At 36.5% G+C, this 26,763-nt stretch overlaps 1 protein-coding gene across 6 annotated transcripts in view; it reads right to left on the reverse strand.

Annotated features, from left to right (window-relative positions):
• The window catches only part of Heatr5a (HEAT repeat containing 5A), a 103,925-nt gene that overhangs the window by 62,204 nt on the left and 14,958 nt on the right, over positions 1-26,763 (reverse strand). For 5 of the 6 annotated variants that reach the window (XM_048361919.1, XM_048361916.1, XM_048361915.1 and 2 more), the window contains exons 2-13: positions 24,720-24,923; positions 21,173-21,384; positions 18,929-19,037; positions 15,388-15,537; positions 14,183-14,357; positions 12,251-12,411; positions 10,691-10,946; positions 9,989-10,144; positions 6,555-6,805; positions 3,558-3,669; positions 2,801-2,953; positions 1,063-1,162 (exon numbers count right to left, since the gene is read on the reverse strand). In XM_048361919.1, coding sequence (XP_048217876.1) covers positions 1,063-1,162; positions 2,801-2,953; positions 3,558-3,669; positions 6,555-6,805; positions 9,989-10,144; positions 10,691-10,946; positions 12,251-12,411; positions 14,183-14,357; positions 15,388-15,537; positions 18,929-19,037; positions 21,173-21,384; positions 24,720-24,845 — 1,961 coding nt within the window. In that variant the 5' untranslated portion in view covers positions 24,846-24,923. The remainder of the gene's footprint in view (positions 1-1,062; positions 1,163-2,800; positions 2,954-3,557; positions 3,670-6,554; positions 6,806-9,988; positions 10,145-10,690; positions 10,947-12,250; positions 12,412-14,182; positions 14,358-15,387; positions 15,538-18,928; positions 19,038-21,172; positions 21,385-24,719; positions 24,924-26,763) is intronic. The other variant, XM_048361918.1, reaches the window with a different exon arrangement.

Below are 26,763 nucleotides of genomic sequence, written 5' to 3' on the forward strand. Positions count from 1 at the left end.
AGAAATGTGTACTATTATTGCTCTAGTACAGTGAGGTCCAAATATAGCCCACTGATTATTTTCATGAAGTTATTGACAAGACGCATTTATTCATTCACGTATCATCCATGATTAACTTTTGAGCTACAACAGAGTTGAGCAGCTGTCATTAAGACCTCATAGTCTATAAAGTTGAGCTCTTCACAGGAAATGTTTGTAACCTCTGGTTTTGTATTTGATTCTAACTTGCTCATTTTATTATTATGCTTTCTAAGTCATACTCTTATTTTACTGTCCATATGCTATACCATCAAATACTTTTTGGGAAAGATTTTTCTCTAAGTACTTCAATAACTTAGAAATTACAAGTGTTCATAATACACTGTTGACTTTTCTCTATCATATATGTATAACTCAAACAATGAAATTGCAAACAGAAATTTGAAATTTAACAAACAAGCATCTGATTCCTCTGAATACAGTTGAACTAACCAATTAAGTTCACACTTGAAAAAGTTAACAGGATTAATATTTAATTTTTTTACTATATCTGCCTATATTAAAGGTACAATATGCTTCAATAGATTTTCCTTTCCTTTTATTTTATTTTTGTTGGGCCTGGGCGCTGTCCCTGAGCTCTAGCTCAAGGCTAGTGCTCTACCACTTGAGCCACAGTGCTACTTCTAGTTTTCTGGTGGTTAATTGGAGATAAGGATCTCACAGACTTTCCTCCTGGGCTGTCTTTGAACTGCGATCCTCAGATTTCAGCTCCCTGAGCAGCTAGGATTATAGGCATGAGCCACCAGTGCCTGGTTCCTTTGCTTTCAATATGTATTTTTCTTTCAAGATCTTAGCCAATGTAACTGTAACCCTCTGTACATCACCTTTACAATAACAATAAAAGAAAAAGATCCTAGTCAAAAATGAAAAAAAAAATCACAACTAAATGTTTTCCTCTTCAAAAAGAAAGTTGTTCACCGACCACAGAAACTTGTCTTACTAATGTACTTAAGGGATACTGCACAGTAAGAGAGAATCTAATTGCTCTTAGAAAACTTATCAACCAAAACAGCTAATCCTTACTGAGTTAGCAAATCCACAGCACAAGGAAGTGGTAGAAGGAGATGCTGAATCACTTCTCCAGTGAGGAGATCACCACAGTGGGAAACAAAGCTCTTCATAGCTGAAAAAGAGAGCAGACTTTTAGCAGGGTATAACCAATATGAACACAGAATCTGATTAGGTTACAATATTATCATTTTTATTACAGAAATAAAGAAATGTCAAAACTAAATTTTCCTAATATAAAAGGGATTCTAATGTCTTCCATTCTTGAGATTGTGAGTAAAAGTAGATATTAGCGAGTAAAAGTAGATATTAGCTTCACTTTTTAAAAACTTTTTAAAATGGAGTTTAACTCAGGGCCTCACAATTTCTGGGATTTTCCCCTCATGGTTGGCATCTTACTGCTTGAGCTAGCATGCTGTCTTTCTGCTAGTTACTTGGAGACTAAGTCTCTCAGCTTTGTTTGCCTAGGCTGGCCCCAAACTAAGATGATCAGATAATTTCCTGAGTAGCTACGATTATTACAGGTATAAGACACTGGAACCTGGCAAGTTTGCCTGGTTCTGCAAAGCTGGCATATTACAGTTTCACAGATATTACTTGAAACAAAGAACTTTCTCTTGAAAGTTACTTCATATAAGGAATAGAATGAGTAGTTTAAAGACTGTTCAAGAATAAATTCAAAAATCCGTTGGTTTTTTTTTTGGTATGTACGTGTCCTAGGGTTAGGCTTGAACTCGGGGTGTGAATGCTGTCCCTGAGCTCTTTTGTTCAAGGCTAGGGCTCTACCACTTGAGCCACAGTCCACTTCTGGCTTTTTTTTTGGTGTTTAATTGGAGATATGAATCTGATGGACTTTCCAGCCCAGGTTAGCTCTGAACTGCGATTCTCTGATCTCAGTTTCCTAAGTAGTAAAAATTACAGGCATAAGCCGCCAATGCCTAGCTTGTCTCCCCCTTACCCCTGTCCTGTGGCTCGAACTCAACTCCTGGGCTTTGTCCCTGATCCTCTCTGTGCTCAAGGCTATACCCTACCACTTGAACTACATTACCACTTCTCTCTTTTTCTGAATAGTGTATTGGAGATAAAGAGTCTCATGGATTTTCCTGCCCAGTTTGGCTTTGAACCATGATGCTCAGATCTCAGCCTCCTGAATAGCTAGGATTACAGGTGTGAGCCACCAGCGCCTGGCTTTTTTTTTCTGTTCTTAAGAGAAAAAACAAACTAACAAACAAACGAAACCCGAACAATGCTTCCAGAAACCCCATCCTTCCTTAGTTTACATTTTCATAGTACAGTATTATTTTCAACAGTCCCTATTTATTGTTAATGGGCATAACTTTCATATATGTAGAGACTGAATGAAAAGCATACTTTATGCTAATTAAATCAAACTCCAGTATTTCTGAAAACAGCAATGAGCTGTAGAGGCCTGGCTCAAATGGGAGAGTGCCCATCTAATAATAAGCATGAGGCCCTGTGTTCAAACTCATTACCAAAAAGAAAAAAAAAAGGAATATCTACTTAACACAAGGCAATCTTATCTATTAAGATATGCATTCATCAGCCTAAGGATTAGGTTTCCCATATTTGGTTTATTACCAAACTCTTCAGTTATTATCACCAAGTAGTCAATTATGTCCAGTTACAAAAAAAAATAGTAGAGTTAGATTCTTCCTGTACAGCAAATTAAACATGTCATACATACAAAAACAAAGGGCGAGGAAAGGGGAAAGACAGACTAAACTGAACCCACCAGAGAGAGCACCAGCTCGTCCTTCCAGGGTCACCTGCCATGTAAACGAATCTCCTCGGCTCTTTTCTGTTTCTAGATCTTTAGGAGATGCTGGAAAGACACACTTCCATAACAGTAGAACTCGAGCAAGGTGATGAGTGACAACTGCAGGACCTGTAATTTATTCAATTTGTCACTTAAAAGACTCTAAATCAATTATACGTTAAAGCTCTATTATTAAGCAGGAACTTCCCTCTTAAACGATGGAGATGGAAGATGGAATCTCAAAGTGGTTAATCAATTGGGGACTAGAAGAACAGGGAAAGAGAAGCAAGAGTTGTTATTAAAACATAGTACATGCATATGAAATAGCATGGTGAAACCCTTTGACACAATTAATACACACTAAAAAAAATGAATGACAGGAAAGTAAGGTAGAGTCTTGGTGGGAGAGTATAGGCAGGAGGGGTTAAGGGCTAATGGACAGGGAGAACCAAAATGACTATGATCTAATAGTTTATCTGCATGTATGAAAACAGAACTATGAAAGCTGCTGAAATTGTTTTTAGAAGGGAGGTAAGTAAAGGAGAATGAAAGAGGGTGTGTTTAATCCAGATACATTATATAAATGTATCGAAATGTTAAAATGCATCTCCCATTGCTTTTATGATTATATTCTATTAAAAATTAACAAAAATAAGGTATCAAATCAAATACAGGAATTCTCTCACTTAGAAAACACCAAGAATTTTGTTAGATGTCTCAGGATGTTTGTTACCTAATGTCATCAGAGCAGCAATCAATAACCATCCAGCTTGTGTGCGCTGAGCTGACAGGCGACTATTTTGAGCAGCAGAACACAGTAAATCCTCTGCCAATGTCATAATAATCTGTTTATGTACAGAAGAACCAGATAATTTAAAAAATCAGTAGACAAATTTTAGCAACTAATTATAAGTATTTCAAATTTTATCTTGCGCTATATAACTAGACAATGTCCTATAGAACACTTAAAAAGATTAATTCTGAAAGATAAATAAATACTGGTAAATTAGATACAACAGTGCAACACAAAATACTCTGGAGAGCACAGAAGACAAGACTATGACTATTCAAGTATAACTGTATAGAACTGGCTTTTAGTTTAAAAACAACATCCTTTTTGATCAGTAACTACTGGGAAAAGTTTCATCATAGTAGTTGCCCTTTTTAAAAGTTTTGTATACTATTTGATTTCTAAACGGCTGATAAGGCTGGGGATGTGGTCTAGTGGCAAGAGTGGTTGTCTCGTAATACATGAAGCCCTGGGTTCAATTCCCCAGCACCACATATACAGAATAGGGCACTGTGGTTCAAGTGGCAGACTGCTAGCCTTGAGCAAAAAGAAGCCAGGGACAGTGCTCAGGCCCTGAGTCCAAGGCCCAGGACTGGCAAAAAAAAAAGTCTAAATGGCTGATAATGGTTTCCGACAGGGAATACTATTATGGTTGAAAGTAATTTTAAAAAATCTGTCTAAAGAAGTTTCACAGTAGAGTAGGATTCACTAAACTATAAAAGTCTACAAAATAGCAGTGTTAAAACCCAACAGAGAAAAAAAATCAGATTTTTTACATTTATGTATAATGTATGCTTATACACAATAAAGGACAGTGCTGATGTATCTGACAAAATATCAGTTATCAATGACCTTTGAAAAAGCAGCAAGTATGAAGAGATGTATTAGCTCTCAAAAGAGGAAGGTTGGTATTTTGAAACCAACCAAAGTAATTATGATTACCTATAGGCTATACAGTCATAGATGATAGTCAAAAAATAAAGACAAGCGGGGCATGGTGGTGCATGATTGTAATTCCAGTACTTGGGAGACTGAGATGAGGAGGATCATGAGCTTGAGCCTAGCTGGTTACATTGTGAGTTTAAGGTCAGCCTGGAGTACATAGAAAGGTACAAGGAAAAAGCTCCCCCAAAGTAAGTTCAAAACAAATGATTTTAGTCAAATCAGGACAAGTGGACTTTCTCTCTGAAGGAAATGTCAAATATGAAATAAGAATCTTGTCTTATCTAATGAGATTTCAGTATAAGTCCAGTTAAATATATACGATGATGATTTTTGCTTAACAAAATATAATGTGTTAGTTTAGATATAACTAAAATAATAAAACAATAAATTTAAATGAGTATTACCACCACCCAAATTTGTCAACCATTGTTTTCTAATGATATTGGCAAATCTCAAAATATTTTTGGAATGGTTTTAAACTGTGAAATTTTCTTTTGCACAGCCCAAGCTTTGGAGTATATCATAAAACTATTGTCACAGTAAGTGTAACATTAAGAAAGGAATAATGGTGATATATTTTCTGAAAAATATTTAAATGTAAGTTGTGGTATATATAAGGGATTTCACTATCAAATATTCTGACAACTTGCAATTCTTAGTTATTGAAAAAGAAACACTAGGTTTTGTCTTTTTTGTGTGTCATTTTGTAAAAACTTTTTGCTTAGTTTTCTACAAATTTCTTTGCATATTACTTTTTTTTTTTCTGACAGTACTAGGGTTTGAACCCAGACCTTTTGTTTATTAGAAAGGCACCCTACTACCGGAGTCATGTTCCTGCCCTTTTGAGTTTCAGACAGGGTCCTACGTTTTTGCCCAGGTTGGTCTGGAACTAAGATCCTTCTACTCAGCCTCCTGAGTAGCTATGGTTACAGGTGTGAGGCACAAGAATCCAATAGCCATTGTTATTTTTTAAGTTTAAATTATCCTCTCTTCGATTATTTACTTCCTTTTAATTCTTTAATGAGGTTTCTCACTGTCTGCCATGACAAAATACCTCAGGTTTCCATTATGCATTTTCTGCCCAGTCCTGGAAGCAGGTACTTCTTTTTTTTTTTTTTTGGCCAGTCCTGGGCCTTGAACTCAGAGCCTGAGCACTGTCCCTGGCTTCCTTTTGCTCAAGGCTAGCACTCTGCCACTTGAGCCACAGCACCACTTCTGGCCGTTTTCTGTATATGTGGTGCTGGGGAATTGAACCCAGGGCCTCATGTATACGAGGCAAGCTCTCTTGCCACTAGGCCATATCCCCAGCCCACAGCAGGTACTTCTTATAGGAGTCCTAATTAATTAGTTTTTTTGTAGTAAAGCTACAGTCCAGGCACTAGGTTATCATGTATATAGGACTTTGTAGCAGATAGAATAAGGATATAAGTAGTTTGAAAAAGTAAAATTACAAGCTCATAGTAATAATCTAAATTTGGATCTGGCACAAATTAACTACATCTGTTGATTCTACAACTGTAGCTTTATTTTACATAAAACATTTTGTTTTCTAAGAATATTAACATAATTATTTGTCTACTTTATAGTAACATAATTTTTGAAGAAATAACCAACAATAATACCAGTAATTATGAAGTTATTAAATCAAGTTTAGGATTTCATTCACAGCAATGTACTTTACAACTTTAAATTACAACAGAATTGTAAACACGTTTATGTGACAAAACTAGATGTATAGCAAAATGGCTCCAGGAATGAATTTTGTTAGTAAATGGCAATATTTCTAACATAAGTCACTCATTTACTACAGTGTGAAAAAAGCATCTGAAACCATTCTCTCCTTTTTTCACAGCTATTGTGTTGACAGTTGAACATTTGAGTTGGAGTAGAGCTGACTGCTCAGCCTTCCTGAATGGTGTTGCCTGAGTGATATGTAAAGGCTATGCTGTTAGAGGAAAAACTTCGGTCATTATTATGTAAGAATGAGATTATTACCTTGCCCTTTCCATGAGGAATTCCTAAAGGACAATGTTTCACTGCTCCCAGCAAAGCTGCCACAGCAAAACTAAAGCCAGTCACTGCTTCAGGTGAAGACTTAAGGACAGTAAGTCTTTCAAGGGAACGATCTAAGAGAGGTGTCAGGTAGGAAGGTAATGCCACAGCAATGCAGTGCAAACACCAAGCTGCTGCTAGTCGAACACAATTGCTAGGGTGAGGAATTACTGAAGTGACGCTGTCAAGAAGGCCTAAGGGGACAGAACAAACAAATGACTTAGGTACACCAACAAAACTTAGCCATACAACAGTCAAAAGAATGGCCAGCTAGATATAAAATACATTACTCTTATGAAAAGCCAAATCAAGGGCTGGGAATGTGGCCTAGTGGTAGAGTGCTTGCCTCGTATACATGAAGTCCTGGGTTTGATTCCTCTGCACCACATACATAGAAAAAAGCCAGAAGTAGCGCTGTGGCTGAAGTGGTAGAGTGCTAGCCTTGAGCAAAAAAGAAGCCAGTGACAGTGCTCAGGCCCTGAGTCCAAGCCCCAGGATTGGCAAAAGAAAAAGAAAAGCCAAATCAAAATGAAAAATATTTAGTGACACATAATTAAAAATAGTTTTTCTAACCTAGGAATTACTTTTAATATTATGAAATTGTCTTAAATTAAATAAATATACAAAAGAGCAGTTCTTTTTTTTTGTTTTGTTTTGCTAGTCCTGGGGCTTGAACTCAGGGCCTGTGCTCTATCCCTGGCTTCTTTTTGCTCAAGGCTAGCACTCTACCACTTGAGCCACAGCGCCACTTCTGGCTTTTTCTGTTTATGTGGTGCTGAGGAATCACCCAGGGCTTCATGTATGTTAGGCACGCACTCTACACATTCCCAGGCCCGGAGCAATTATTTCTAAGTCATTACTTTCCCTACTTTACCTTGAGATCTTACTCATTTGGCATTAGGAACTAAAAATTTTCAATAGATAATGAAACATCTTCAAAATGTCACACTTCCTCTTGCCCTCTTTTTAAAAAATTCCTCAAGCATGGGGTTGGGAATATAGCCTAGTGGCAAGAGTGCTCACCTCATATACATGAAGCCCTAGGTTCGATTTCTCAGCACCACATATATAGAAAAGGCCACAAGTGGCGCTATGGCTCAGGTGGTAGAGTGCTAGCCTTGAGCAAAAAGAAGCCAGGGACAGTGCTCAGGCCCTGAGTTCAAGCCCCAGAACTGGAATTTAAAAATAAGAAGAACAACAAAAAAAAATTTCTCAAGCACATTTCCTTACATTAATATTTCTTCCTTCTTTCCTTCCTTCCTTTCTTTTTTTTTGGTGCTGATCCTGGGGCTTGAACTCAGCTTTTTTGTTTATGATTGGTTGTTATACCACTTGAGCTAGGCTTCCTGTTCTGCTTTTTAGTTGGTTAATTGGAGATGGAGTCTTATAGACTTTCTTCCCTTCGGGCTTGGCTTTGAAATCCTCCATGTTTCTGCTTCCTAAGTGGTTAGGATTATAGGTGTGAGCCACATCTCTTGGCTTTAGGCTTTAAATATTATGCATATTTGTCCTTGTGTCTTTTTAAGAGAAAGGAAATACATTAAATCAACAAACAAATTTTCCAGGGGACTTATAATACCAGTATCCCAAATGGTGTGTAACTTTATAGAAAAAAAGCATAATCTTCTACTATTAGTAGTTTGCTCTTTGAGCAGTTTGTATCTAAAGACATACCCTTAAAATCCAACTAACTTGGAGCTAGGCAAGTCCTGAAATGTCAAGTCCCAGGGGTTTTTATTTCTTGTTTCTTTTTCTTTTTGCATTGCTTGTGCTTGAACTCTCAGGGCTTTGTACTTACCAGGCAGGCGTTCTGCTATTCAAAGCATATTCCATTCCACCTTACTGGTTTTTTGTTTTTTTGTTTTTTTTTTAAAGAAAAAGTGTCAGTGTCTAGCCCACTCACTTCAAGCTGGCCTTGAACTTGAAATATTTCTTCTTGCCTCAGCCTCCAGGAGTGCTATGATTACAGATGTCTTCTACCACAACAACCAGCTGAGTCTCAGTAATCCTTTTTTTTTTTAAACTGGTCCTGGGGCTTGGAACTCAGGGCCTGGGCACTTCTTTTGCTCAAGGCTAGCATTCTGCCACTTGAACGACAGTACCACTTGTGGCTTTTTCTGTTCATGTGGTGCTGACAAATTGAACCCAGGGCTTAATGCAAAATTACTAGGCAAGCACTCTACCACTAAGCCACATTTCCAGCCCCAATTATGGCTTTTTGGGTAGTTAACAGGAGCTAAGAATCTCATTGACTTTCCTGCCTGGCGGGTTTCAACTGCAACCCTCAGATCTCAGCCTCCTGAGTAGCTAGGATTACAGGTGCAAGCCACCCAGTGCCAAGCTATGTTAAACTTAAGGTTTCCTTGGGTTCTTGAAGTGGGATAACCCACTGTAATGACAATAAAGAAAGGCCAACAAGGGGCTTGGAATGTGGCTTAGCAGTAGAGTGCTTGCTTAGCATGCATGAAGCCCTGGGTTCGATTCCTCAGCACCACATAAACGGAAAAAAGCTGGAAGCGGTGCTGTGGCTCAAGTAGTGGAGTGCTAGCCTTGAGCAAAAAGATGCCAGGGACAGTGCCCAGGCCCTGAGTTCAAGCCCCAGGACTGGCAAAAAAAAAGGCCAACAACAAGAAAAAAGTTCTCTACTTCTATGACTCAAGGTCCACCTTTGTTAAAAAAAACCTAAGTTTCATGTCAACTGCTACAAAACAATATGTGACCCAAGTTTAAAAGTCTTGCAAACAAACAAATACAGTGAAAAGCTTTTTATCAGCAGGATATGCTTATCAAAAAGGTCAAAAGCTACAAAATTGATCTTTAAGTGATTAAAAAACTTTCAAAGAAGGATAAGAAAAAAAGCCCAATAAACTTCTTAGAAATCTTGGAGAAACTGAATTACGTATACCAGATAGATTTACTTCTTACTTTCAGATTTACTTCTCAGTAGCTTTTCCATAATATCTTAAATATCCCCAGAAAGAAAGGCAGGAAGAGAGAAACCCTGAATTACAAAAAAAAAGCTGGGATCTGGTGGCTCAAACCTGTAATCCCAGCTATTAAGGAGGCTGAGATCTTGAAGCCAGACAGGGAAGTCCATGAAACTCCAATTAATGACTAGAAGTGGAGCTGCGGGTCAAGTGGCGAAGCATGAGGATTTCGCCAACAGCTCCAGGACAGCAGCTAGAGCTGAATTCAAGCCCAAGAACAACGTGTGCGCAGACACACGGCCCCTCAGATATGGCTATATTTTAAATAGTGTTTATTATAATTTTCCATAAAAGGTCTTGAATAAATATTCCACTTTCTAAAGTGGAATCTACAATAACGAAGCTATGTGATGGTTTTCTTCCACGAGTCACTGAGAACCATTGACTTACCTGTGCTGGGATCCTGAAACAGAGGTGCAGCTGTGGTGCCAAGGTTGTGTATGAGACTTCCAAGTTCTTGTAAAGCACATACCAGCATATGCTGGTTGGCAGCTACATCTGTGGAACTGAGCCGGGTTTCCAGATTACCATCACTTAATACAGCATCTGACAGAAACACAATTTTATAAAAAAAAAAATACTATTTTATAAAAACACATTACATGAGGAGTGTTAGGAGCAGAAAAGTATAAAGGTAGAAATTAATAAAGTACATCAACAGAGAGAGTAACCTGAAACCTTCAGGCAGTAACTGGGACATTTAAATGGGTAACTGTATTAACAAGAGTATAAATAGAGCTAATATAATCAATTTAATTCAAGAAACCCAATCTGAGATCTAATATTATTTTTTTTTTAGCATGGGGAGACTAAAAAAATTAAGAACTCATGGGAAACCAAAAAACAAAGTAAATTTTCTAATACTACTGATATCAAGACAAGATATCAAGACTTAGTACAGTTTCGGATCTGAAAAAAATGAATTTTAAAAAATGACTTATTGTAACTTCCACAGGAAGTACATGCATTCTGAGGAATCTATTAGCAGCCTTTAAGATTTCCGTGTTAATATAAGCAATGTGGCAGTCTAGCTTTCCCAGTGGACACTTCCTTTGGCACTGTTAAAACAGAGTATCTTAGTAGGATCTGTACCTGAAAGTTTCTTTAGCTTCCAGATTGCCTGGCAGATCTCCTTTGCAGCAGCAATTTGAGCCTTTTCTCCAAGAAGGCCTCCTATAGTAGCTCGAAGAATAAAGGAAACACATCGGCGACAGCAGACAGCATCAACCTGTGTTTGGGTGGCTTTAGGGTGTGACTGTGACACAAGGCTCAGGAGATGAGAAAGAAAGACAGCAAAATTTTTCTCTAGCCACGCTCCTCCTAACGTTGAGACAAATACCACATATGCCTAAAAAAGAAAAGAGTTGGGCTTGTTTTTTTTGGTGCTGTTCCTGGTGCTTGAACTCAGGGCATAGAGCCACAGCTCCACTTTCAGCTTTTTTGAGAGTCTCATGGACTTTCCTGCCTAAGCTGGCTGTTAACTGTGATCCTCAGATCTCAAGTCCTAGATCTCAGTAGCTAGGATTATATGTGTGAGACACAAGCACTCAGCTAGGAGTTTTATCTTCAAAACTAAATCATTTCAATTTTGTACTTATTTTCCACAAAACTTTCCCTACAGACTGTATTCAATCCTCATTTCAGCCATCTGCAGTACATAAATGTAGCACTATCACTTTGTTGTTAAAGACAAAACTGAAGCATCTTTCAACCCAGGTTTCATTATTCTGCCCTTGTTTTATTTTGGCTAAACCCTGCAATTTTTCAGCAGCGTTGATATGGCCTATTAATCTGCAAAGCATGTCTATGGCTTTCCTGAACAAAGTTTTCAAACTATTTAACATTCTGAACAGGAAAACTCAATGTAAACATAGGAACACATCATTAAAATTAAGTATGCTCTACCACCATAACTCTATAAGAATTCAGTTTTAAAAACTAGAAGAAAGTTTACAAAGACAAGTCACTGCTCTTTATTTTCATAAATGGCAATGGTCTGTTTTACTTTAGAGATAAAGGTACTTTTCTAAAGTAATGGGTTCTTGAGAAACACATAGTTTAAATTATATTGGAAAACTCACATTTCCATGAACAGAATATAAAGCATATGACAATGGGCTAAATGTGAATTTTCTAAAAAGTACAGTTTGCTTTACACTAAAAAAGCACTTAGAAGAAAAAAATAATTCAAGGGAAGAATGCAGTATGTCATTTTATTCTATGATTATCTTGCCTAAGAAATTAGCTTTTAAATTTTGTTTAGGACCAAAAATCCAGCACTAAAACATATTAAATGCTGTAATTTTTATTTAGGAATTATAACCACATAAAATGTTTATTTCATCCATGCTAAATAATATGTATTTAATAGATTAAATGAAACCCAGTGAAAGACACATGAAACCACAATACACATGAAACTACAGGACTGAAAACTTACAAGTCAAAGGAAATAAAACTCCATTATTAGGTATTTAAAACACACTCTGGGTAATACGATTGTCTTGTAATCTAATTTCTTAAAAATGTTTTGGCCTTATCTTAAGTATGAGCAAACTGACTTCACTCACATAGCTTCTGTAGAGTCAGAAACTTAAAACTTTCATTACAGGCCAACAGTATTCCATTTAGAGAGTAATTTGTAATTTCAACCTGAGTAACTCCAACTCGAACATCCCTGCTGACTGAACTGGTTCCTTTCAGCATATCACCACTGGCTCGAAGAAATCCTGAACTGCCACGCAGAAATCCTGTTCCGAGTAATTCCAGAACTTCCTCCAGAGATACTCTGCGGATACTTTGACGGGAAGCTGTTATGACAAAGAACAAAACAAAATTGTGATCTATATTTTGTAGAGCATAAACTGTAATGCAAGATCTTTTAAATTCTGGTGCTGGGCATTGAATCCGGACCTTGGGCAGGCTAAACACATGTTCTACCACTGATCTAAGTCTTGATTTGCCAAAAGCAAGCATGTTAATGTAAGTAAAAACTAAAATTTCAAATAAATTATCATATTTACAGAAAATCCTATACATTAATGTAACATATACATACACAACTTAACACAAAGTTTCAAAGTTCAAACCACAAGGAGCCCTAAAGCACCATGTATGTCAATGACATAAAGTCTATTCTACTTTGGGCCCTTTTTCCATTGCTTCCTTCCCTCAGAGAATGTAAAAGGCTAAGTCTTCTGAAACAAAGGAAAACAGATAAAACTGCTCTGCTTTTTTGCAAATTAAAATGAAATAAGTTCGTTGTTTTGGATTCAAATCATATATTAGTAAATATACTTTCATTAATGTTATACATAAACAAAAAATCTACTTTCTATCCTAAAGATGAGTTTTTTCTCATCCTTGTCACAGATGGTTTTCATCTGAGAGAAATAAAGATCTAGCTTGGCATTTGGAAATAAAACAGTAGTAAACAATACAAAACCTGTGCCCCTGTGGATCCTACGGTCTAGGAAGACAAAATAATAGAATGACTAAATAATACATTAAATAGCTATTAGAAACCAGGAGGAGGGCTGGGACTGTGGCTTAGTGGTAGAGTGCTTGCCTTGTACGCATGAAGTCCTGGATTCGATTCCTCAGGACCATATACACAGAAAAAGCCAGAAGTGGCGCTGTGGCTCAAGTGGTAGGGTGCTAGCCTTGAGCAAAAGAAGCCCAGGGACAGTGCCCAGGACCTGAGTTCAAGCCCTGGAACTGGCAAAATAAATAAATAAAAAATAAAAACTGAAAACAGATGACTTCTAGAACAGTGCTCATCGAAATTTTAAGTGAATCCCAATGATATAGGGATCCTATAAAAATGAGAATTTTGATTAAGTAAGGTGAGACCTGGGTTCCTATATTTCTTAAAACTCCCTAAGTGATGTTAAAATTTTTGGTCTGTGCCTACTTCTGCAGAATTGTTACATTTTCATTGTGTGAGCTTGTTTAATTATTGGAGATAAAATAATAATAAGATCTTTGTAATTCATAGGTATTTTAAAAAATTCAACAAGTTATACTTTTTATGTACATTGTAAATTAAACGAAGGCAAACTTCTCTGTTTTACAATATTTCCCATCCTTGCTCACAGTGTCAAAACAGGGAATTTAAAAAGAAAAAAGAAAAAATTAACAAGGCAAAACTGTCCAAATAGAGTAAATGTCAAATATCTATTCTACCTACATCATTTGTTTCCTGTACCAATCTAGAAATTTGCAAGATGAATGTAATCATATACATCTTTAAAAAATAAATAAAAATAATAAACAAAGGATAACACACTTCAGAAGTTCTTAGCAAATATAGTGGCATATGCTTGTAATCCTAATACTTGGGAGGTAGAAGTTAAAGCCAGCCTGGCTATACAGCAAGACAATATCATAAAACCAAACCAACTCAATTTTTTACTGAATTGTCTGAGAATAAAATCATAGGACCTTCAGCAATGCTTATGAACTATAGCTCATTTATATTATTTGTTTTCAAAAGTTAATAGGTATCTATAATGCTGATATGTTTGTTTGAATCCCATAGAAAAAAACTGAAAAAAGGTTTTTTGAAAAGAATTATAGCATTACCTGAACCTGGATGCTTAGAAATGATAGCTTTTGCTAATACTGTGCCCAACAGTTTTGAAACTGCAATCCGTACGTCATAATTAGAACCTTCAAAGGACTTAAAACATAGTGTAGTCACACTGTCCAGGTCTGTATTCCACATGAAGATGGCTTCATTCTGAAGTTCAAGAAGACACTACCCATTCAGACAAATAAATAAAGGAAAAACAAAATATAAATGTCAGGCTTAGTTACACATGAGTTATAAAAACTATAGGTTCCAACAAAAATAATATTTATATAATAATTATAGGAAGACAATGTAAGAAGTCACAAACATTATACCAATAAGGCTACAAAGGCAGAAGCAGAACTTACTGTTCAGTAAGCCATAAAAAGTGCCTTTCAAGTTAATCTGTTGGCTATAAGCAACTGTGAGGATAATTCCAACAATGAAAAAATAATTTTACTATACTTAACCAATTATGTTAAAAAGGCATGATTAAGGGGCTGGGGATATGGCCTAGTGGCAAGAGTGCCTGCCTCGGATACACGAGGCCCTAGGTTCGATTCTCCAGCACCACATATACAGAAAACGGCCAGAAGCGGCGCTGTGGCTCAAGTGGCAGAGTGCTAGCCTTGAGCGGGAAGAAGCCAGGGACAGTGCTCAGGCCCTGAGTCCAAGGCCCAGGACTGGCCAAAAAAAAAAAAAAAGGCATGATTAAAAACAATAATAAAATCACCACAAAACAATATAAACTTTACATGTATATTTCAGTTTAGATACATCTGGAAGGGAAGCATTGTAAAGTGTAATGCAAGGAAACAAACTTCCTACTCTCGGACAATGTGTTTCTTTTTTTGGGGCGGGGGGATTTTTTAAATTAAATTTTATTGACAAGGTGATATACAGAGGAGGTACAGTTATATAATAAGTAGTAAGTACATTTCTTGTCCTATTTATTACACCCTCCCTCACTTTTCTTTCCCTTCTCTAGTTCAGGTAGGCATATATACAATATCCAGTGTACCAAAAGCATATACAATGTGTTTCTTATTAACTACTTGAACCTTAGAAAATTCACAGAACCCTCTGGGCCTGAGTTTCCTAATGTTAAAATAAGACAGTTATAAGTGATTACTAAGGTTGCAGCTCTAACATTACATAGCTATTACTAATAGTTCTGCACTAAATCTCATTTAATTTTCTTTATATAAATTTTTACCTTTGCAGCAGCACAACGAACTGCCATGGATCTATCTGTCAGACAGGATCTAGCAGCCTTGTAAACATCTCGATGGCAAGGTGTAGCAGCAGCTCCTAGCCCATTCAAGATATTTTGCAGACTCAGCATAATTTCATATCGACCTTGAGACTATGAGAAAAATTCAAAAATTAAGAAAAAAATTCACTGTGAGGAGTAGCTTGAAGCACTAATATAACCTCTCATTTAAAAAATATTCAAGTTTCTGTACACTAACCCATGCTAACATAAAAAACATTAATATCTTATACTTGACAAGTATTATTTAAACATATTACATACAATATATCTCACTGAGTTAATGTGAAGATTATCAAAACTATAAGAAAAATGCAATTAAAAACTCAATAAGTGAGTTCCATAAGAGAGGCAACATAATAAGAGCACAAGGTTATAAAAGAACCTTGGGAAAATGTTTCTTTACCCATAAAGTGCAGGTAATAGTATCTACCTTGGAGGCTGTTGTAAAGAGTACATGACTTAATAATGCATACAAAATGCTTAGAAGAGTGCTGAGCATACAGAAAATGTGCAACAGATTTCACATACCTATAATCTTAGCTACTCAGAAGGCTGAGATATGGGGATCGTGGTTCAAATCCAGTCCAGGCAAGAAAGTCTATGAGATTCTTATCTCCAATTAACCACCAAAAAGCCAGAAATGAAGCTGTGGTTCAAAGCAGTAGTACTAGCCTTGTGTACAAAAGTTCAGAGACAGTACCTAGGCCCTGAATTCAAGCTCCAAACTGACCCCCCTCCCCCCCAAAAAAAAGAAAGAAAAGGAAAGACCAGGCCATGGATACAGTTTAATGGCACAGTTTTTGCTTCTTATGTACAGAGTCCTGTACATGTCCTGTACTACTACCATCACCCACCCATCCCCCAAAATTGGCAGCATTGGGGTTTGAATAGAGGGACTTAGGGTCTCGGGATCACTTGGGCTATCCTCCAGTTCCAAATGTAATCTGAGCTAGAATTTTATTTCTAACTCTCAGTAGTTGTTGTTGCTATTTTTCTATCTACAAAATGAAGGAAAAATGAATCTTACACTAACGATCATCATGCATATAGTACACAATCAAAACACAGACTGTTTTATCACAGATGCTTTTCTAGATGCCTTAAATGATTTTATCTCTGGAGTTAAGGCCACTAACATAAAGTTGGAAGAAGACCAAGATTACCACCAAGCATCATTTGCATAGAAATGCTATTAATCTGTTTAAAATGACACAAAAGTTACAGGGAGATTAATAAAATGCGTTCTAATAGGAAATTTTGAATTTTTTTTATCCATTGTGTCAGTGATTGGGTATGGGTGAACAGCAGGAATAATTTGAAATATCTGAGATGATGTGATACCTTACTAACTAAATTATGAAAGTAAAAAATAAGGACATAGCTGGGCATGATGTAACACACCTATAATCCTAGCACTTCAGGAGGTTGAAGTAGGAGGATTCTACTTCAAGACAAGCCTGAGCGACCAAAAAAAATAAAGGGCGTAATAAAATAATTACCAGTAACACTTCTGATTCCTACTGAGTAATCCTCCATTAACTATGGACCTAAAATGTAGTATAGGTTAACTGATGGAGATAAGAAGGAAATAAATGTTCACAATGGCTATATCTCAGTAAATTACCATCTTTCGGGCATACACCTTTTCATAAAATCAGATTCTATGATTGAATTCTTTTCTGAATTATCTTCTTGGAGTTTTCAGAAAATAAATGCAAAGTAGGAGGTTCCCTTAGAACTCCTGTCTTTTTTTTCTGGTTGTAATGGTGGTTGAATTCAAGGCCATGAACTAATAAGCCTTCAGCCTCAAATTTCACATTTTAAAGTTTTCAAATACTTTATGAAATTTAGTGTATCTTATATATAAACTTCCTTAGCTTCATTTTGTTACATTAAAAATGTGTAACTAGGGCTGGGGATATAGCCTAGTGGCAAGAGTGCCTGCCTCGGATACACGAGGCCCTAGGTTCGATTCCCCAGCACCACATATACAGAAAACGGCCAGAAGCGGCACTGTGGCTCAAGTGGCAGAGTGCTAGCCTTGAGCGGGAAGAAGCCAGGGACAGTGCTCAGGCCCTGAGTTCAAGGCCCAGGACTGGCCAAAAAAAAAAAAAAAAAAAGTGTAACTAAATAAGGTAAGAAGAGCAATTGGCATGAAATTTTTGCATTTAATGATGTTGAGTTATTATTACATATTAGGAATCACAGATTTAAATTCTTTGATATATACATGCAACTGCTTTACTTTGAAAACTGGTAAAACTAGCACTATGAGGTTACAAGATCTTCCAAGTTAAATGAAGAGAAAGTCTTTTTAAAAGAACAGGTAGGGGCTGGGAATGTGGCTTAGTGGTAGAGTGCTCGCCTAGCATGCATGAAGCCCTGGGTTCCATTCCACAGCACCACATAAACAGAAAAGGTTGGAAGTGGCGCTGTGGCTCAAGTGGCAGAGTGCTAGCCTTGAGCAAAAGAAGCTTAGGGACAGTGCTCAGGCCCTGAGTTCAAGCCTGCCAGGACTGGCAAAAATCAAAACAAAACAACCCCAACAACAACAACAAAAAACCCTCGAAACAATAACAAAACACCAAACAGGTATTTCAGGGTGGTAAATGATGCAAATCTATCAATGAAGATTTGGTTAAGAATATACAACTGGGGTAATACAAAGGCCATCAAGATCCCAGCTACACATCCTCAGTGCTCTCTCCCCTCTTGACTATATTCCTTTCATGTGTGTTATGCACATGCCAGTCTTGGGGCTTGCAATCAAGATCTTGGAGTTTGATTCCCCAGCACCACATATACAGAAAGTGGCCAGAAGTGGCACTGTGGCTCAAGTGGTAGAGTGCTAACAAGCCAGGGACAGTGCTCAGGCCCTGAGGCAAGTTCCAGGGATGGCCCCCCCCCCCCCCAAAAAAAAGATCTTGGCATTGTCCCTGAGCTTTTCTGCTCAAAACTAGTGCTCTACCATGGGAGTCACAGTTCCACTTCTGATTTTTGCGGGGGGTTAATTGCAGAAACGAGAGTCTCATGGACTTCCTGCCTAGGCTTTGAACCACAATCCTCAGATCTCACCCTCCTGAGCTGGTGTGAGCCACCGGTGCCTGGCCTTATTCCCATCCAAGTATTCAGCAGTTACCAATTAGTAGTTTCTGGTGACAAACCCTTGCTCTGCCACTAGTAAATCATACCAAATGGAAAAGGAAGAGTGAGAGGAGGAAACAGAGATGAGTCTGCCAACTAAATACCTTAGTTTTTGCCCATTTAGCTTTATAAAAATACACAAAATTGGATTGTATTATTCTATGTCTAAAGAAGATTCAATGTATAGTATACACCTTATACAGAGCCTAGAAATGTTTGTAGATATACTTATATAGGTAATATATACGCCTGTAATTTATAAGGCTCTTTCACTATCTCAAGAAAGTATAAACCTATAAAATGCAATACTATTTTTTGGCTGAACTTCATTACTTACCTCTGCACTCTTCATAGCTTTAAGAATATTCCCCACTGTATCAGCAAAGGTGTTACCTAGTATTCTACCCAATTTCTTGTACAAGGAACCCAAACACACCACTGCAGCACTGAAACAACATTTAAATCAGAAATAAGTCATGGTTGAAGAAAAAAGAAGTCAGGAATATGGGGAAAAAAATCACTATTAAAAAATGGCCCCCATTCTGTTGGTTATGTGTTTACTTTCTTGGAAGTTATCCTTGGAAACACAAATGTCTTGAATTGCGATGAAGCAATATTCATTCACTTATATTTTCTTTTGTCATTTGTACTTTTGGTGCTCTTTTTTTCTTTGGCAATCCTCGAGTTTGAACTCGGGGCTACCTGCTTGCTACACAGGCATTCTACAACTCTACCCATTTTTGCTTTATTTATTAGATAGCGGCTCCAGATTTTGCCTGGAGTCAGCCATGGGTGATGATCCTCCTAACTACATCTGGGATTACAGGCGTGAGCCATAATACCTAGCTTATTGACTGAAATGAGGTCTTACTAACTTTTTTGTCCTGGCTAGCTTTTAATCTCAATCCTCCCAAACTATGTCTCACAAATAGTTGAGATTACAGGTGTGAACCACTATGTCCACACACCTAAGAAATCATTGCTTATGCCAAGAGCACAAAAACTTAGCATCTTATTTTTCTTAGTTTTAATTTCAGCTGTTACATTAGATCTGTGCTTCTTTTTGAGATAATTTTCTGTATACGTGATCTAAGATTATACCATATCCTAGTGTATGTGGGTATTCAATTGTTTTATCACTATTTGTTGACACAACTATATAATTTTACCTTGAAAGGGTACAATTTTGTAGAATCTAATGTTAAATTCTAAGGCATTACATTAAAGGGAATATGAAATAATTATATTTTCAACAAGAATTTTAAATGGCTGTGTTAGTGTTCAACTAATCTAAATTTCAGCCCAAATATTCTACCCCATCAAATCTGCTGCAAAATGAAATTCTGAAAAAACATTTTAATAGAATTTCATATATTAAACAGTCAAAGATGAGCTCAACTACCCTCCAAAAATTCTCACTAAAATTGAACTCTGAAAACTTTATGGGAAAATATATTGTTTGAAGGTAAAAATCAGGCCAATAGGGGCTGGGAATATGGCCTAGTGGTAAAGTGCTCGTCTCCTATACATGAAGCCCTGGGTTCGGTTCCTCAGCACCCCGCATATAGAAAAAAAAAAGCCGGAAGTGGCGCTGTGGCTCAAGTGACAGAGTGCTAGCCTTGAGCAAAACGAAGCCAGGGACAGTGCTCAGGCCCTGAGTTCAAGCCCCAGAACTGGCAAAAAAAAACAAAAAAAAATTTAAAAAAATCAGGCCAATAAAAATTCCATAGAATTACTGTTGTGAAATCACACCTGGCTCACTGCCTTTTGTAAAATAACAGGCCAAAAGGAACTGAATCCTATGGAGAAAAATACTAAGCTGCCCGTGGACCTTGGAAGATTATTTTTCTGTTTATTATCATTTTTACTAATAAGAAAAAAATCTGAATAATGTGAAATATATTCCTAAAGTTTTAGGATGTTTTCAATCTCAAATTCAGACTTCAAATGTATCCAATTATTTTAATGTATTTAATTCATGCATTCTTTTTGTTTGTCTTTTTTAGTGTCATTATAAAGGTGATACAGAGAAGTTAGGTAAGTTAGTAACTTAGGTAATGAGTACATTTCTTTTACATTTTTTTTTCTTTTTTTGGCCAATGTCACCCTCATGCGTCCTTTAATTTTAATTATTTTGAAGTGCAAAGTGCTAGGGTCAGACTCAAGGCCTTGTGTATGCTAGGCAAGCAGTCAATCAAGCTACATATTCAGCCTCAGAAACTTTTTGTAAAAAGATATTCTCAGTCAAGAAATGTTTTATTATCATTTTGGCCAGTCCTGGGGCTTGGACCCCAGGCCTGGGCCCTGTCCCTGAGCTTCTTTTGCTCAAGGCTAGCATCACTTCTGGCTTTTTCTGTTTATTTGGTACTGAAGAATCAAACCCCCAAGTTTCATGCATTCTAGGCAAGCATTCTACCACTAAAGCCACATTCCAAGCCTAGATTATTTTTTAAAGATTAAAGCATGTGCTGTTTTAATTTGAATTTAACTTCAAAGAAATTGTCAAATAGGTTCGGTACTAAAACCATACAATAAGGAAGAAATATTTTGTTTTTTTATTAAGTTTTGAAGTTTAACTTACAGTTTGGTGGGAAGGAAACTTGGAGAATCATCTTTACTACGAATAAGATCATTACATTTATCGATTGTCTCATAAACAGAGAATGTGTCTCCAATACTATAAATTATGGCTAGATTCTTAGCGAGGAGTTTACGAGTAGGAGGCCCTGGGGAGCTGTTCAACAAAGATAGGAGCTGTTCAACAAGAGTCTTCTGTTTCTCCCTTACATCATTCTAGAAAGAAAAAATAACGAAAAGACAACTCAGCATAATCATATGTAACTCTCTAGGATAACTTTTCTAGAAAAATAAATTTATGGAGCTCTAACCACTCATACATGACATTCATGGTAAAGTATTATTGGGTTGAGTCTTGCCTGCCTTCATTCAGTCATTGCTGTATGTATCCATGATTGTGGGGCATGGGGTATCGCTTGTTTTATTTATTTTTTTTCTTCCTGCACCCCATCCCCTATTTTCAAACAGCTTGTAGCTGATATTTATGAAGAGCGTGAGTAATCAGAACTGTGCCACTAATGGCAGGAAATCCCATCTAAGAAAGTGTATTTCTTTTTGGCTGTTATTTTTGTCGTTGATTTTTTTTTTTAATTGTAAAAGTGATGTGCAGAGGGGTTAGTTACATAAGTCAGGTAATGAATACATTTCTTTCTAAACATTGTTATCCCCTCCATCATTTTCTCCCAGTTTTTTCCCTTTTGACTTCCACCCCTTCCCCCAAGATGTATAGTTCATTTACAACATAGAGTCTAGTGTCATACCCTCCTTTGGGCCCTCTGCTGGAAAAGTAAAATCAAATTTTAATAATGTCTTTTTAATTGTATCCTCTAGTATTAAAGATGTAAGGACAGTACTGTATCATACCTCTGTGAATGTAAAACACCTTGTACCTGCTTTATGGTATATAGTAGTGACTGTACTTTATCAGAACTGTTGTTAATGATGTTACTCAATATGTTTTCTTTCTAGATGATGATTAAGAAGCTAATAAAAAAGTGGTGCCAGGTACCAGAACAGTAACAGAACTTGGCATTTTTTCTGGGGCTTTTAATCTTTTTTTCTTTATTAATGGAATGTGCTAGAAGTTTGATTCTGTTCACATGACTATAAAACCTGTAAATGCTATTGCTGCTATTGATGCATAATTTATGGCTATTATTTGTCTTTATAAATACACACACGTTATTTGAATTTTTGGAAACTGTGCTGTCAACTTTGGAAAACATATCCCAGTTTACCATATTGAGTTGGCATTGTACAGAAATTAATAGCCATATTGGTCCAGAAACAATTTTTTTCCACTTGGATAGGGGTAAACATACCATATTAAATATGTAAGGTATTAACTATGTGGGTTTGAATATAGAAACTAATAATGTATTCTCCAAATAATTTAAAAAATTAAAATTATTACTAGTACTATCTTTGTGCCAGTAGTGGGGCTTGAATTCAGAGCTTCACACTCTCAGCTTCTTGCTCAGAGCTGTCATTCTATCATTTTAGCCATACCTCTAATCCAGCTTTTGCTGGTTAATTGGAGATGGAGTCTTGCAGACTTTTCTGCCTGGGCTGGCTTTAAACTGTGATCCTCTAGTTCTCAGGCTCCTGAATAGCTAAGATTACAGATACGAGCCACTAGCACACAGCTACAAAATAATTTTGAGATTATAAAGAAGTTCATAACGTGGCCAAAATGTTTCATGAAGAGATAATTTGTTGTTTTCCTGATTGATATTTTCAAAACCTCTGAATCCAACCATACCAAACTCTGTTAATAAAGACACAGGCTGTATTTCTTCTACATCTTTATTTTAAAAAAACAGAAAACAAGCCAAGCACCAATGGCTCATGTCTATAATCTTGGCTACTTGGAAAAATGAGATCTGAAGATTGTGGTTCAAAGCCAGCCCGAACAGGAAAGTCTGTGAGACTGTTAGCTCCAATTAACAACCGAAAGAAAAGAGAGAAAAAGAAAAAGGAAAAAAGCCGAAGTAGAGCTTTGGCTTACATGGTAGAGTGTTAGTCTTGAGTACAATAACTCAGGGAGAATGCCCAGACCCTGAACTCAAGCCTCAGAATCAGCATAACCCTCCCCATTCCACCCTCAAAATTTGTATTTTCAACTATAGCTTCTTAGTTACTAAGCCTTTGTCTCTGCATATATATTCACATAAATAAAGCAGTACTCTATAATCCATAACAGAGCTGATAGTTATTTTTTAAATTCAGAGCTCTCCTAAGTTTAGCATACTTTTCTTTTTCTAAGCTTGTACAGGGAAATGCTAATAATATTATCATTTTACTTCTGTGCTTTCTTCAAAAAAGGTACAGAATATCATTATAAAGCTAATGCTATTCAGTTGCTCAGGAACAAGTAAATTCCCCAATTCATTGTTTTCATTTTGTCAGTCATGGGGCTTGAACTCAGGGCCTGGTGCTGTCCCTGAGCTTCTTCACTCAAGGCTAGCATTCTACCACTCCTTCATTGTTTGTTAAGAGTGTATTTTTTTCTTTTGTTGAATTTAATTTTCAACCTACTAGTTGTTTTTACTTTTTTCTTCTAAAGACCAACAAACTTGTCAAAGATTCTGTCATGGGAGCCCACAGCCAGATCATGTCCATTAGACCCACAGCAAGAATATATTTTGGAATGCTGAGGGTTTTTTGTTTGTTTTCCTCTCTTATAATGCTTTGCCTTTTGTTAAGTTCTGAATCTGACTATAGTGTTTTTTCTTTTTTTTGTAGTGATGACTATTATATTAGATCTAGGCCTCACCATGAGCAGTATTTTCATATTACATTTGCATTTCATCTGGTATCATGATTATGTAAAAGGATGCCCTATTTTAAAATTTATACTACATTATTTAGAAGTGCTACCTCACAATACTGAGTAAATTAATGAATTGAACATGGCAAAATGTTAACTTCTGCATGTAGGTGAACAATAAATGAGTAACCAGTTTTCTGTCTTTGTATCCATCTCATGAACTTTTTAGGGTAGTATGTTTACCAGGAGTCTTCAATCTTTTCAATTTACATTCTCCACAACTTTTTTTTTTTCTTTTTTGGTGCTAGTACTGGGGCTTGGACTCAGTCTGGCACTGTCCCTGAACTTTTGTGCTCAAAGCTAGCACTTGGGCCAAAGATCCATTTTTCTGGCTTTTTGGTAATTAATTGGAGATGACACTCACAAACCTTCCTGTCTGAACTGGCTTCAAACTGCAATCCTCATATCTCAGCCTCCTGAGTAACTAGGATTACAAGTGTGAACCAGCACTGTCTAGGCTCTTCATACCTGTTTAAAGTGTAAACTAGTACTATTATCTAGCACCATACTACACAAGGGCTTCATGTTTATGGCGGGACAAAAGATATATAAGATAAATTTATCACATTTCATTATTAAGTCTCAACAAAGTTTATCTTAATAAAGCTAACTTACTACTATGTTATTCTGGATACAACAACGTAAACCAGAGGAATGTAACATTATCTGGTACTTGGAAAATAGACTGTAATAATGAAAAAAAAAAAGTAATTTTACCCACCCTACTGGTTGCCAGCAAGAGCTTCTCCAAGTATCTCAACCACTCAAAAATAAACTCAGCTTTCTGAACATCACCTAGTTGATTGCATGCTTCTTCATTCAGCAATAAGTTATGAGACAATTCCATTCCTTGAAGCAAATTCTTCTAGCTGGTTGCAGTTCTTCTCAATGAATTTCAGTCAGGACACATAGGAATAAAAAAAATCTGTATCAAAGGAAAACAACATTATTTTAAAAAGAGACCAAAAAAGGTAGGCAATCAGAATACTGAAGATCATCCATAGAAAAGCAGAAAAAGCATGTATATACTACCAACCTATCTATTCTTTTAAAATTGCTGGAGGATACAACTAGGAAAATCCCAATAGTAAATTTTAACATTGACACGGAATTCATCTTTGTATTCAGCACTAGCTTTTTCTTTGGCTTTTTTTTTTTTTTTTCCCAGAGCTGAGACTCAGGGCCTTCTACTTGCTAAACAAATGCTCTGCCACTGAGCTAAGTCCTCAACTCCTCAACATTAATTGTTTTAAATAGCAAAGACTTTACTGGCATCCATAAGCAAAAACTAAAATTAAAAAATTAAAAATTCCAAAGGTTTTAAGGTCATACAGCCAGTATACTCAGTGTTAGGCTTTCAATTTCCTTTGTAGCCTATTAACAAATAATCAAATATCCAAACCAAACCTCTTTAAATTCTATAAAATTTGCTATTTCCTGGGTCTTTGCCTTGTCATTCACTTGGAGATACAAGCCAGGACAGTAAGGGACTTATGCTCGTGCCTATTCATTATTTACTATTTATTGTGCTCCTTTATAAAGAGAGCCTACCTTAACTAGCATATAGTTTTATCTTTGTGAGCCTGTGAAAATCAACCTCTTTTTTTCTATGTCTGCTCAAGGTGGACTTAATTTTGCTGTAGCAAATAACCAACAGAAAACATATGAGGCTTTTTAAAATTTTAACTTCTTTTGTCTCCTTGTTTTATTTATCAAGATTTTCTCAGCACACACCAAAGCCTTTCCATAACATATCCAATATACAATTTCACAAAGCAATTTATAAAAATGACATAATTATGGGACTGTTTTTTAAAGAGAGTAGTGTGCAAATATGTGACAATAAAGCATTTTTTTAAAAGTGGTACTGGGTTTTGTTTTTAATGTTATTATTTTTTATTGTCAAGATGATGTACAGAGATTAGTTACATACTTAAGGTAGAGAATACATATACATTTCTTGTCATACTTGTTACCCCTTCCTCATTTTTCTCACACCTTCCCTCCCCGCAACCAACCTCCCCTTGCTCTCATCATTTTTTAAATTAAATTTTATTGACAAGGTGATGTACAGAGGGGGTACAGTTACATAATTATGGTAACGAGTACATTTCTTATCTTATTTGTTACACCCTCCCTCATTTTTCTTTCCATTCCCAAGTTCAGATAAACATATGTACAATATCCAGTGTACCAAAATCATATACAGTAACCACCTGGGGTATGCCACAGGAAATTCAACTAACGATAAAATCCTCCTGTTTCCATCTCTTGGAGTTCATTTTGTTTAGCCTCATCTTATATAATCATATGAACGTAGCTGTTGAGCTCTTGTGAACCTCTGATAGGTCTATCCTAGACCTTTTTATGCTTATTTGGTAATTGTTTGGTTTTAGAGACATAATGTAAAGTTGCTGAACAAAACATGTAGAAATACCATTTGAAAAGAAGTTTGTTGTTTTACAGACATGGTCTCTACTGTTCTGCCCCCCAACAACCACCTATCAGGGAGACCATGCACCTTTGTTCTCTGTGCTCTTGGCTTGTCTCGCTCAACATTATTTGTTCAAGATCTGACCATTTCTCTGCAAATGCCATTATTTTATCATTTCTAATCGCTATGTAGTATTCCATTGTGTACATGAACCACATTTTTTGGATCCATTCATCTGTAGTGGGGCATCTGGGTTGTTTCCATATTTTGGCTATTGTGAATTGTGCAGCGATAAACATGGATGTGAAGGTCTCTTTATGATATCCTGGAT

Source organism: Perognathus longimembris, chromosome 14, assembly GCF_023159225.1.
Source record: "Perognathus longimembris pacificus isolate PPM17 chromosome 14, ASM2315922v1, whole genome shotgun sequence".
Classification (NCBI taxonomy): Eukaryota; Metazoa; Chordata; class Mammalia; order Rodentia; family Heteromyidae; genus Perognathus; species Perognathus longimembris.